Raw genomic sequence first — 12,332 nt, 5'->3', positions numbered from 1 at the left:
GGCAGAAGAGGAACCAATCACTGTCAAGGTCACACCCTATCATGCACCTAAGCTTCCACAGGCTGGTTACACACTGAACCTAAAGCAAATTGGGCTCTGCCCACTCAACTCCCCCTCAGCGCCATCTTTGCTGCCCATGTGCTCCACAGAGGACGTGGTCAAGAGACCGGGAGCTGCCCTGGGCTGAAGCCTGGTCAACCCTCAGGCCCTGGACGGGAATGGGGTCTTGCTGTGACCTAGGCCTGGGTGGGAAAGTGTCTCCTCTGTTATGATCCACAGGGAGGGGCTTTCAGCACATCCCACACCCACCTGTCCTCTAGCAAATGCAGTCTGCAGGGGCTGCTCCTCCCCAGGTCAACCTCCTGGCTCCAGGAAGGTCGGATGGCACAGATACAACCCCACTTCGGCCTCAGTCCATTAGTAAAGAGGTTGTTGCACGACCCAAGCCAAGTCCCAGAGGTTCCTCCCTAGTATTTTAGCCAGATTAAAACCAGGACAAGGCTGGAAATATGGCTTCATTGTAGATTGCTTGCTCAGCATACATGAAGCTCTGGGTTCGATTACTTCAGTACCACATACACAGAAAAAGCCGGAAGTGGCGCTGTGACTCAAGTGGTAGAGCTCTCATCTTGAGCTGAAGAGCTGAGGGACAGCGCCCAGGCCCAGAGTTCAAGCCCCACAACTGACAAAAACAAAATAAAAAAATCTAACAGGACAAGACCAAACTCATCATCCTCTGGAGGCGAAGCCCGGAGAAATGGGGCTTGAGGTCTTCTGTGGATACATTTCCACCAAGTACAAGTCAGTTTGAGAGAGGCCAGGCAGGAGGCATGTCCAGACTTCGTTGCTTTACTGGCCATATGGGCAGAGGACAGGCCATCACCAGGGTCCAGCTGCTGAGGGGCATTGCCGTTGCATCAGAACTGGAGGGCAGGGCTACCTGTCAGCAGACCAAAGCTGTGGCCTTCTAAAATCCACTTAAAGAAGCAGGGAGCTGGGGCTGGGAAGGTGGCTCAGTGGTAGAGTGCTTGCCTTGCATGCCTGAGGCCCTGGGTTCGATTCCTCAGCCCCACATAAGCAAAAAGAAAAAAGCCGGAAGTGACGCTGTGGCTCAAGTGGTAGAGCGCTAGCCTTGAGCTGAAGAGCTGAGGGACAGTGCCCAGGCCAGAGTTCAGGACCCATGACTGGACCAAAAAAAAAAAAAAAAAAAAAAAAGCAGGGAGCTGAGGGCCTTGCCGAAAATGCCAGCGAGCAGCCGACGACTGCCAGGGCCCCAGTACCCGGCCACTGACCGCACCACAGCCTTTATTGCTTCAGCCTGTCTTTCCAGATAAGGCCCTAGGCTTTTTGGCCAGCCTTGATCCTTGATCCTCCTACCTCTGTCCCCACGTAGCTGACACCACAGACATGCTGCCATGGCTGTGTTTTTTTTTTTTTTTTTTTTGCCAGTACCCAGGCTTAAACTCAAACCTAGACTCTTCTTTTTAAATCAATTTACTTTATTGTTACTATTTTTCTTTTTGGTCATAGGGCTTGAACTCAGGGCCTGGGTGCTGTCCCTCAGCTCTTCAGTTCACAGTGCCACTTCAGGCTTTTTCTGTTTATGTGGTGCTGAGGAATCGAATCCAGGGCCTCATGCATGCAAGGCTAGCACTCTACCACTGAGCCACCTTCCCAGCCCCCTTTATTGTTATTATAATAGTGCTAAACAGAAGGATTACATGAGTCAGGTGACGCGTACATTTCCTTTCTACAGTGTCTTCTGTTCCCTCTCTCCTATTCCCTCCCTCCCACCTCCACCCACAAGTAATGTAGTTCATTTTCATCAGAGTCCAGTGAGCGCCACTACTGCACTTGTTCACCCTTCTCCCCCCCCCCAGTTCTGTGCCCTCCCCCCACCCTCTGAAGACACACTTGATATACACTTGAATACACCTTCCATCCAGAAGACAGAATCATCAAAAAATAAAAAGCCAGGTGCCAGTGGCTCATGCCTCTAACCCTAGCTACTCAGGAGGCTGAGATCTGAGGATCATGGTTCAAAGCCAGCCTGGGCAGGAAAGTCTATGAGACTCTTCTGTTAACCACCAGAAAACTGGAAGTAGCGCTTTGGCTCAAGGGGTAGAGTGCTCACTTTGAGCTGAAGAGCTCAGGGACAGCGCCCAGGCTCAGAGTTTAAGCCCCGCGACAGACCAAAAAACAGAAAAAACCTGGAAGTGGCACTGTGGCTCATAGCCTTGAGCAAAAGCAGCTGAGGAACAGTGCCTAGGCCACAGGACTGGAACAGAATTTTTTAAAATACTCTTTTCAGAGTTTCATACGTTTAGCTCTTATATTTAGATCTATGATCCATTCTGAGGATTTTTTTCCTATGATATAAAACAAGGTACAAACTCATTTTTGTATATGTATATGTGTGTTTGTCCAGTTGTCAAAAAACTGACAATTAGCCAGGCACCAGTGGCTCAAGCCTGTAATCTTAGCTACTCAGGAGGCTGAGATCTGAGGATTGCAGTTCAAAGCCAGCTTGGGCAAGAAAGTCCTTGAGACTCTTATCTCCAATAAGCCACTACAAAACCGGAAGTGGTGCTCGTGGCTCAAGAGCTAGAGCACTAGCCTTGAGCTGAAGAGCTGAGGGACAGTGCCCAGGCCCAGAGTCTCACCGTCTTTGCTGCCCAGGCTGGCTTTGAACCACAATCCTCACATGTCAGCCTCCTGAGTAGCTAGGATTACAGGTGTGAGCCACCGGCGCCCAGCTCTCGGAGCTTTTTTGCTCAAGGCTAGTACTGCAGCACTACTTCCAGTTTTCTGGTTTTTAGTTGGAGATAAAAGGCTCACAGACTTTACTGTCTGAGCTTGTTTTGAACCCCAATCCTCAGATCTCAGCCTCCGGAGTAGCTAGCTGGGATTACAGGCATGAGCCACCAGTACCCGGCTCAAATGCTTTTCTTCTTTTTTTTTTTTAATCCGGTCATGGGGCCTGAACTCTGGGTCTGGGCACTGTCCCTCAGCTCTTCAGCTCAAGGCTAGCGCTCTACCACTTGAGCCACAGCACCACTTCCGGCTTTTTTCTTTTTTTGCTTATATGGTGCTGAGGAATCGAACCCAGGGCCTCTGGCATGCAAGGCATGCGCTCTACCACTGAGCCACCTTCCCAGCCCTCAAATGCTTTTCTTGCTGCTAGTGAGAAGACTACAATTTTTGGGTGGTAGTCAATTAACACAGTGTCAGTTTCAGGGTGTTAACTTTAAATTCCTAAGATAAATCCCATGACCTCATGACATAAAATCCTTTTGAATGTTGCTGGATTCTGTTCACTATTTTTTTTTTTTTTTTTGTCGGTCGTGGGGTTTGAACTCTGGGCCTGGGCGCTGTCCCTCAGCTCTTCAGCTCAAGGCGAGTGTTGTACCACTTGAGCTCAGCCTCCTGAGTAGCTAGGATTACAGGCATGAGTCACCAGCGCCCGGCTTCTGTTCACTATTTTACACAAAACTTTTGTGCTTCTATTAATGGAGAACATTGGCCTGTAACTTACTTGTGCTGTCTTTCTCTGATTTTGGTTTTTTTTTTTTTTTTTTTGTCGGTCGTGGGGCTTGAACTCTGGGCCTGGGCGCTGTCCCTCAGCTCTTCAGCTCAAGGTGAGCGCTCTACCACTTGAGCTACAGCGCCACTTCTTCAGCTCAAGGTGAGCGCTCTACCACTTGAGCTACAGCGCCACTTCCGGTTTTCTGGTGGTTTATTGGAGATAGGAGTCTCACGGTCTCTTCTGCCCGGGCTGGCTTTGAACCGCAATCCTCAGATCTCAGCCTCCTGAGTAGCTAGGATTACAGGCGTGAGCCACCAGCGCCCGGCTCTTTCTCTGATTTTGGTATCAAGTAACTACTGGCCTCATAGAATGAAGGGAAATGAACCTATTCTTCTTCTTTTTTGTACATTTTTTATTGTAAAAATGCTGCACAGAGGCATTGCAGTTACATGAGCAAGGTAATGAGTACATTTCCTATTGAGCATTGTTGCCTCCTCCTTTGTTTTCCCTCTACTATGTCTTCTCTCCCACCTCCACAACTACCTCCCACACACACCCTGTTCTTCTATAATTTGGAAAAGTTTATAAGGATGGGCATCGACTTTTTTTTAAGGTTTGGTAGATGTAGGAGTTAAGCCACCTGGACTGGAACTTTTATCATTCATAAATATTATTTGAAACGAAGTTTCTATATGTAGCCCTGGCTAGCCTAGAACTTTTTTTGGGGGGAGGGGTCTGTTGTGGGGCTTGAACTCTAGGCCTGGGCTCTGCCCCTCAGCTCTTCAGCTCAAGGTAAGCGCTCTACCACTTGAGCCACAGTGCCACTTCTGGTTTTCTAGTGGTTTATTGGATGAGAGTCTGACTTTCCTGCCTAGGCTGGTTTTAAACCCTGATCCTCAGATCTCAGCCTCCTGCCTGCATAGCTAGAATTACAGGCGTGAGCCACTGACACCTAGCTGCCTAGAACTCTTTAGTCCTGCTTCTTCTGTCTCCCAAGTCCTGAGAATCCATAGTGGACCACCACACTTAACAAAAAGATCTTCAGTTATTTACTGTTTCCTTATAGGTACTTTCCAATTTTGTTTCTTCTCAAGCTGATTTTGGCAATTGTATCATTAGGCATATTTCCATTTGATCCCAGACTCTTGAACATTCATAGCTTGTCCTTTGTAGTATTCTTTTGTAGTCTATTAATTCTGGAATTAAACCCTGGGTCTCAGGTTCGCTGGAGGTCAACCTCTTGAGCTAGGGCCTCAGCCCTTTTTGATTCCTATAAGGTCAGCACTGATGTCCTTCTTCCATTTTTTTTCTTTGTTGGTCTAGCTAAACATTTGCCAATTTTCTTTTCTTTTTGTCAGTTGTGGGGCTTGAACTCTGGGCCTGGGCACTGTCCCTCAACTCTTCAGCTCAAGCTAGTGCTCTACCACTTGAGCTACAGCGACACTTCCGGTTTCCTGGTGGTTTATTGGAGATAAGTTTCACAGACTTTCTTGCCTGGGCTGGCTTTAAACCTCAATCCTCAGATCTCAGCCTCCTGAGTAGCTAGGATTATAGGCGTGAGCCACCAGCGCCCGGCTTGCCAATTTTCTTTTCTGAAAGAAATAGGTATTTGTCTTTACCTTTTTTGTTTTATACTTCATTGCCTTCCTCTGTTTGCTCTGGATTTAGTTTTTTGCCCCCTTATCTTCTTCTTTTGTACTCGGTAGGCAAGCACTTTACCATTTGAACAACTCCAGCCTTTCTTTTTTTTAATTGTAAGAATACCGTACAGAGGAGTTACAATTACATGGGCAAGATAATGAGTACATTTTTTATCCTGCATTGGTACCTCCTCTGTTTCCCTTTCCCATGCGTTCCCACTCCTCTCCCCTCCCCACCACTCCCCCAAAGTTGTAAAGTTCGTTTTTCGGTGTGACTCGTACATCTCATTGTTGCAATGGGTCCACCTGTATCCCTAAACAATTTGTTTTTGCCCTTCCCCTCCACAAATTATACCAACATCAAATACAGTCAAAGCAGGTCCAGTCCTTCTTTCTAGTTCCTTAATGTAGAAAAATATCGGGGATTTTTCACCTCTTCTAGTATGAAAGTTTATAGTCACAAATTTTCTTCTAAGCCCTGTGTTCACTGCATCTTATTTTCATTCAGCTCATTCTAATTTCTTTTGTGATTTCATTTTGACTCTGGTTTATTTAGAAGTGTTGTTCAAGTATTTGTGGGTTTCCCAAATCTTTATTTCTAGTTTAACTATATTATAGTAAATTGGGCGCTGGTGGCTCACCCCTGTAATCCTAGCTACTCAGGAGGCTGAGCTCTGAAGATAGTGATTCAAAGCCTCCAGGCAGGGAAGTCTGAAACTAGAGCCTGGTCCTGGGGCTTGCACCTCAGGGCCTGGGTACTGCCCCTAAGTTTTTTTTCCCCTCAAGGCTAGCGCCTGACCAGTTGAGCCACAATTCCACTTAAGACTTTTTGGTGGTTATTGGAGATAAAGAGTCTTAGGGACTTTATTGCCTGGGCTAGCTTTGAACCTCCAGCATCAGATCTCAATCTCCTGAGTAGCTAGGATTACAGGTGTGAGCCACTGGTACCTGCCCTACTTTTTTTTGTTGTTGTCAGTTGTGGGGCTTGAGCTCTTCAGCTCAAGGCTAGTGCTCTACTTGAGCCACAGCACCACTTCCATTTTCTAATGGTTTATTGGAGAGTCTCACGGACTTCCCTGATTGGGCTGGCTTTGAACCTCAATTCTCAGATCTCAGCCTCTAGGATTACAGGTGCGAGCCACCAGCGCCCGGCCCTCAATACTTTTTAAGTGGTCTGTTTCTCATTTCAATTTGGGGTTTGTATATCTGTGGTTCTCATTATGTATTTTAGCTGGTTTTGGAAAAGATACATTGTAAAAACATCAGTGATAGACTGACTATACCAACACTGGGTAAAACAGACTTTAAGACAATATGGTTCAAAGCCAGCCTGGGCAGAAAAGTCCGTGAGACTCTTATCTCCAACAAACCACTAGAAAACCAGAAGTGGCTCTGTGTAGAGGCTTGCCTTGAGCTGAAGCACACGGGGACAGCATCCAGGCCCAGAGTTCAAGCCCCACGACTGACAAAAAAAAAAGACAATATATAAAGGAGAGTTTCAACTGAATTCTCTCAGAATTCTGAGGTCCTTGTTTTGCTTTCTGGAATTAGAACACAAATGAGAAAGCTAATGCTACTTTATGCAAGGCAAGTGCTCTACCACTGAGCCACCTTCCCAGCCCCATCTAATGCTATTTTATAATTGCTCCCTGTGGCTGACTTTGCTTTCTTTTCTTCTCTATATTCTTCCAAATCTTCACTGATCTTGAAACTCAGAAACTTGACAAGGACATGTTCAGTAGTGGGTAATTTGTTCCACCCTGCCTGGCTTGAACTAGATTTTTCAGCTACAGAAAATTTGTATTATGCTCTGACAAATTCCTCCTTTTCCATTTTTTCTTTTCTTTTTTTTTTTTTTTTTCCATCCTGGGGCTTGAACTCGGCCTGGGCACTGTCTCTGAGCTTCTTTTGCTCAAGGCGAACATTCTACCACTTGAACCACAGTGCCATTTCTCTTTTTTTCTGTTTATGTAATACTGAGGAATCAAACCTAGGGCTTCATGTATGCTAGGCAAGCACTCTACCACTGAGTCAGATTCCCAGCCTTCTGTTTTAACCATGTGATCTCCTCATTGGCCGTCTGGAATTCTAAATGCCATCCCATGTACTATGGGCAACAGCTTGTTTGGGAAAACACACACCCTCAGACCAGGCCCCAAATTCTCAGAATTAGCATCAGCTACATTTTCTTCTTCCACATCCTGTTTTGTTTCTCCCCTCCCCCCCTCGGTCATGGGGCCTGAACTCTGGGCCTGGGCGCTGTCCCTCAGCTCTTCAGCTCAAGGCTAGCGCTCTACCACTTGAGCCACAGCACCACTTCTGATTATGTAGTGCTGAGGAATCGAACCCAGGGCCTCATGCATACAAGGCAAGCGTCTACCACTGAGCCACCTTCCCAGCCCTTCCCCCCCCCCCCCCCCCCCCCCCCCCCCCCGCTGGGAATTGAACTAGGGTCGTGTGCATGACTGGAAATTGTACCATGACCTACATCCTCATTTCTGGAAGACTTCCAGTGGCCCGAGTTACCACACAACACCGCTTTGCCACTGGTTCCGTTCCTGGTAAGAGAGTGGAGCAACGTTTGAAGGACTCATTGAGTCAATAATCACGCATGGAAAGAGGCCGGCAGGGAACTCAAAAGATAACTCAAGGGCTGAGAAGGTGGCTCAGTGGTAGAGTGCTTTGCCTTGCATGCCTGAGGCCCTGGGTTCGATTCCTCAGCACCACATAAGCAGAAAAAGCCGGAAATGGTGCTGTGGCTCAAGCGCTAGAGCGCTAGCCTTGAGCTGAAGAGCTGAGGGCCAGTGCCCAGGCCCAGAGTTCAGGCCCCACGACCAGCAAAAAAAAAATAAATAAATAATAAACCTTGTGCCTTTTTTTTTTTTTTTTAAAGATAACTCAAGAAGGGAGAAGGAAGAGGAAGAAAAAGGGGACACAGGAGTGGGGGTATTCTGCAACAGACGCAGGCAAACCCAACCGTGCGGCGTTCTCTGAGTGGGGACTCCTGGTTGGGGCTCTGGGAAGCAGTGGGCTCGCCCCCCGGGCAGCAGAGGCCGGGGGAGGGAGAGGCCCAGGGAGAGGGGGAAGGGACAGCGGCTGGGGGGGGACAGCGGCTGGGAGGGGACAGCGGCTGGGGGGGGCAGAGGCAGGGGGGGGGACAGCGGCTGGGGGGGACAGAGGCTGGGGGGGGACAGTGGCTGGGAGGGAGGGACAGAGGCTGGGGGGGGGTCAGAGACCCGGGGAGGGACAGCGGCTGGGGGGGTGTGCAGAGGCCTGGGGAGGGACAGAGGCCCGGGGGTGTGCAGGGGCCCGGGGGTGTGCAGAGGCCCGGGGGTGTGCAGAGGCCCGGGGGGGAGGGACAGAGGCCAGGGGGGGGGACAGCGGCTGGGGGGGACAGAGGTCTGGGGAGGGACAGAGGCCCGGGGGGGAGGGACAGAGGCCAGGGGGGGGACAGCGGCTGGGGGGGACAGAGGTCTGGGGAGGGACAGAGGCCCGGGGGTGTGCAGAGGCCCGGGGGGTGTGCAGAGGCCCGGGGGTGTGCAGAGGCCCGGGTGGGGTGCAGAGGCCTGGGGGTGTGCAGAGGCCCGGGGGGGTGCAGAGGCTCGGGGGGGGGTGTGCAGAGGCCCGGGGGGGGGGTGCAGAGGCCCGGGGGTGTGCAGAGGCCCGGGGGGGTGCAGCGGCTGGGGAGGGAGAGGCCCGGGGGTGTGCAGGGGCCCGGGGGTGTGCAGAGGCCCGGGGGGTGTGCAGAGGCCCGGGGGGGTGCAGAGGCCCGGGGGGGTGCAGAGGCCCGGGGGGGGGTGCAGCGGCCCGGGGGGGTGCAGAGGCCCGGGGGGTGTGCAGAGGCCCGGGGGGGGTGCAGAGGCCCGGGGGGGGTGCAGAGGCCCGGGGGTGTGCAGAGGCCCGGGGAGGGTGTGCAGAGGCCCGGGGGGGGTGCAGAGGCCCGGGGGGGGTGCAGAGGCCCGGGGGGTGTGCAGAGGCCCGGGGGGGTGTGCAGAGGCCCGGGGGGGGGTGCAGAGGCCCGGGGGAGTGCAGAGGCCCGGGGGGGGTGCAGAGGCCCGGGGGGGGTGCAGAGGCCCGGGGGTGTGTGCAGAGGCCCGGGGCGCCGGCGGCTTCCGCGCGCCCGGCCCGGACGCAGCCTCGCGGGGGCTCCTCGCCTCCCGTCGGGCGCGCCCACGGCCCGGTTCCGGTGGCGGGCCTCGCGAGGACGGTGGCGGCGGCCGTCCGGGGAGCGGGGCCCTACTTCCGCACAGTGGCCGCGGAGCGGGCCCGCGCGGCTGGGAGCCCGCCCTGCCGGGTGACGGCCCCGCGGCGGACGCGGACGCATGACGTAAAGTACGGCGCAGGCGCGGATCTTCGACGCAAGAGATTCGGAGAGGACTGCGCGGCGGAGGCGGCGCGCGTGCGCAGTGAGAAGACACGGCAAGACGCCTGCGCGACGGCTGGTGAAAGGTGAGGCGCGTGCGCACGGGCGTCCGGGACGATGGGCGGGGTGTGCACGGTGGTGCTATGGCCGCCGGCGCTGTGCTGCGGACTTGGGCTTCCTGACGCCGTCCGCGGGCGGAGTCGCGCCGGCCGGAGTCGACGGCATGTATCCGCCGCCGCCGCCGGCGCCCCACCAGGACTTCATCTCGGTGACGCTGAGCCTGGGCGAGAGCTACGACAACAGCAAGAGCCGGCGGCGGCGCTCCTGCTGGAGGGTGAGGCGCGGCCCCGGCGCCCGCTCTCCCCGGCCGTGGAGACTGCGCCGCCCCGGCGCCCGCGGAGGGCGGCCCGGGCGCGCCTGACCTCCCGGGCCGGGCCTCCGCCGCCCCGCGCCGCCCGCGGTCCGCGCTGGTCCCGCGCGCGCCCAGGAAGCTGCTCTGCCCCGACAGCCAGTGCGGCTGACCACGGGGTCTCTCGCGGTTCCTGTCCTCCTGCATCTGTGACAATGTCATGCTCTGTCTCTTCCTTAGAAATGGAAGCAGCTGTCGAGGTTACAGCGGAACGTGATTCTTTTCCTCTTGGCCTTTCTGGTTCTTTGTGGGTTCCTGTCCTACGTACACGTGGCTGACCAGTGGAAAGGTATCAGAAACAATGAGGATACTTGGGCTGGGGCTCAGGGCAGGTAGAGCCTAGTGACTCAGTTTAAAACAACAAACTGACTGTGAGGGTACCTGGCTGTAACTTGCTGTTCCAGCCTGTCTGGCGAAAGAGCATCGGTCTTGAGTTGGAGTGCTCAGTCTTGTTGATTACATTAATATCCCACTGCTCGTTGTCATTCGTTTACAGCAGACCAGTAGATTTCTGGTGAGGACATAGAGAATCTGTTCTGAGCTTGCTCCTCGATGACTGTCGTTCCCGGGGAGAGGCAGAGAGCTGCAGTTGTACAGACACATTGCCCTGTTAGAGTGAAGGGTGGTGTGCTGTGCTTAGGTCAAGCTCTTTGAAAATAATGAAATTGTCTATTCTCAAATTCAGTGTGACTTTTTCTTTTTTGGTCAGTTGTGGTGCTTGAACTCTAGGCCTGGGCACTGTCCCTCAGTTCTTTAGCTCAAGGCTAGTGCTCTACCACTTGAGCCACAGCGCCACTTCTGGCCTTTGCTGTTTATGTGGTGCTGAGGAATCAAACTCAGGGCCTCAGGTATGCAAGGCAAGCACTCTACTGCTGAGGCCCTTCCCAGCCCCATGTCTTTTTTTTTTAATTGGGATTTTTAACTCAGGGCAGTAAGTGCTATATACCATTTGAGCCACATGCCCAGCACTTTTTTTACTTTAGTTCATTTTTCAAGTAGGGTCTTTTTTGTTGTTGGTGTTGAGGGAGGGGGCTTGAACTCGGGGTTTGGGCACTCTCCATGAGCTCATTTGTTCAAGGCTAGTGCTCTACCACTTTGAGCCACAGCACCACTTGTGATTATCTGGTGGTTAGTTGGAATTAAGAGTCTCATGGACTTTACTGCCCTGGCTGGCTTTGAACTGGGATCCTCAGATCTCAGCTTCCTGAATAGCTAGGATTACAGGCATGAGCCACCAGCGCCTGGCTGCTTTTGCCTTTTGAGTGGCTGGGCTTACAGGCATATACCTCCATACTTGGCAAATTCATTTACTTCTTGGTGTTCCCCTGCCCTGTCTGTCTAAACTTCTCTTATGGAGCAGTTTAAGTTTCCTCTGAGCCCTGAGGTAAAGGATTATCTTCTGTAGCCCTGAGTAGCAGACCTGAAGAAGAGCAGAAGGTGAGACCAGAAATCCCTGGGTTGAAACCAGCAAACCCACCCGTCTTACCAGCTCCACAGAAAGCAGACACCAATCCAGAAGACATTCCACAGATGTTCCCTCAGGTAATTTTCAAGAAACAGTCTGTTTAGGAGTAGTCCAAGATGTAAATACTGCTTCAAGAAGGTTGAGATTAGGGCTGGGAACATGGTCTAGTGGTAGTGTTTGCCTAGCATGCATGAAGTCCTGTGTTTGATTCCGTAGTACCACATAAACAGAAAAAGCCAGAAGTGGCACCATGGCTCAAATAGTTGAGTGCTAGCCTTGAGCAAAAAGAAGCTCAGGGACAGTGCTCAGGCCCTGAGTTTAAGCCCCAGGACTGGCAAAAAAAAAAAAGTAATTATTCTCCCTACTCATTCTGGGCTGATTGCCTAACAGCTGGGGAAAGAAAAGGCAAACTCTTTGAATGCCACCCTGGGCCAACTTCTGTGTGAGGTGCCCAGTAGGGAAAGAAAGACTTGTCCCTTCTCTGAAGGAGCCACAAGCTGGTAGGAGAGTCAGGGAAGAGGACAGCCAAAAAATGTCAAGCAGGTGGCTGGTGGTACACATCCTATGTGAAAACAGGAGGGCTAAGGTATAGAGGGGGAGCAGTGCTGAGGGCTTGGACAGCCTATTGAAGGAATGTTTGATGGTTGAAAAATCCCTTGTTTTCATCAGGGCAGGGAGAGCAAGGCTGAGAAAAAACCTCGGCAAGGAAGACCCCTAAAGGGCTGGGCCAGTGGGCAGGGACTCGGACCTCCCTGCCTGTGGTCCTTAAGACATCCAAGGGTAGAGGCAGCACTGGTGGTCTCCCTTGATGTGCGCAGGGGGATCTGAGGCGTGGAAGGCTGCAGAGCAGAGCTTTGCTCACGTGGGGGTGCTTTGCAGTAGAGGAGTGCCCTGTAGGTCAGGGTCCCAGGGTGGGGATGGGGAGTGAA

At 52.4% G+C, this 12,332-nt stretch overlaps 1 protein-coding gene across 1 annotated transcript; it reads left to right on the top strand.

Annotated features, from left to right (window-relative positions):
• Nucleotides 1–9,655: 9,655 nt before the first annotated feature.
• Nucleotides 9,656–11,480, top strand: LOC122102559 (endoplasmic reticulum mannosyl-oligosaccharide 1,2-alpha-mannosidase-like; the record flags this gene model as incomplete). The annotated part of the gene is made up of 3 exons (XM_042673306.1): nucleotides 9,656–9,863; nucleotides 10,119–10,227; nucleotides 11,344–11,480. Coding segments are annotated over exons 1-3 (357 nt in total), but the record flags the coding sequence as incomplete, so codon positions are not given.
• Nucleotides 11,481–12,332: the final 852 nt, after the last annotated feature.

Source organism: Dipodomys spectabilis, unplaced genomic scaffold (genome assembly GCF_019054845.1).
Source record: "Dipodomys spectabilis isolate Male_0828 unplaced genomic scaffold, ASM1905484v1 ptg000796l, whole genome shotgun sequence".
Taxonomy (NCBI): domain Eukaryota; kingdom Metazoa; phylum Chordata; class Mammalia; order Rodentia; family Heteromyidae; genus Dipodomys; species Dipodomys spectabilis.
Note: the sequence above shows the minus strand (reverse complement) of the source record. Positions and strands in the feature narration are given on the sequence as shown.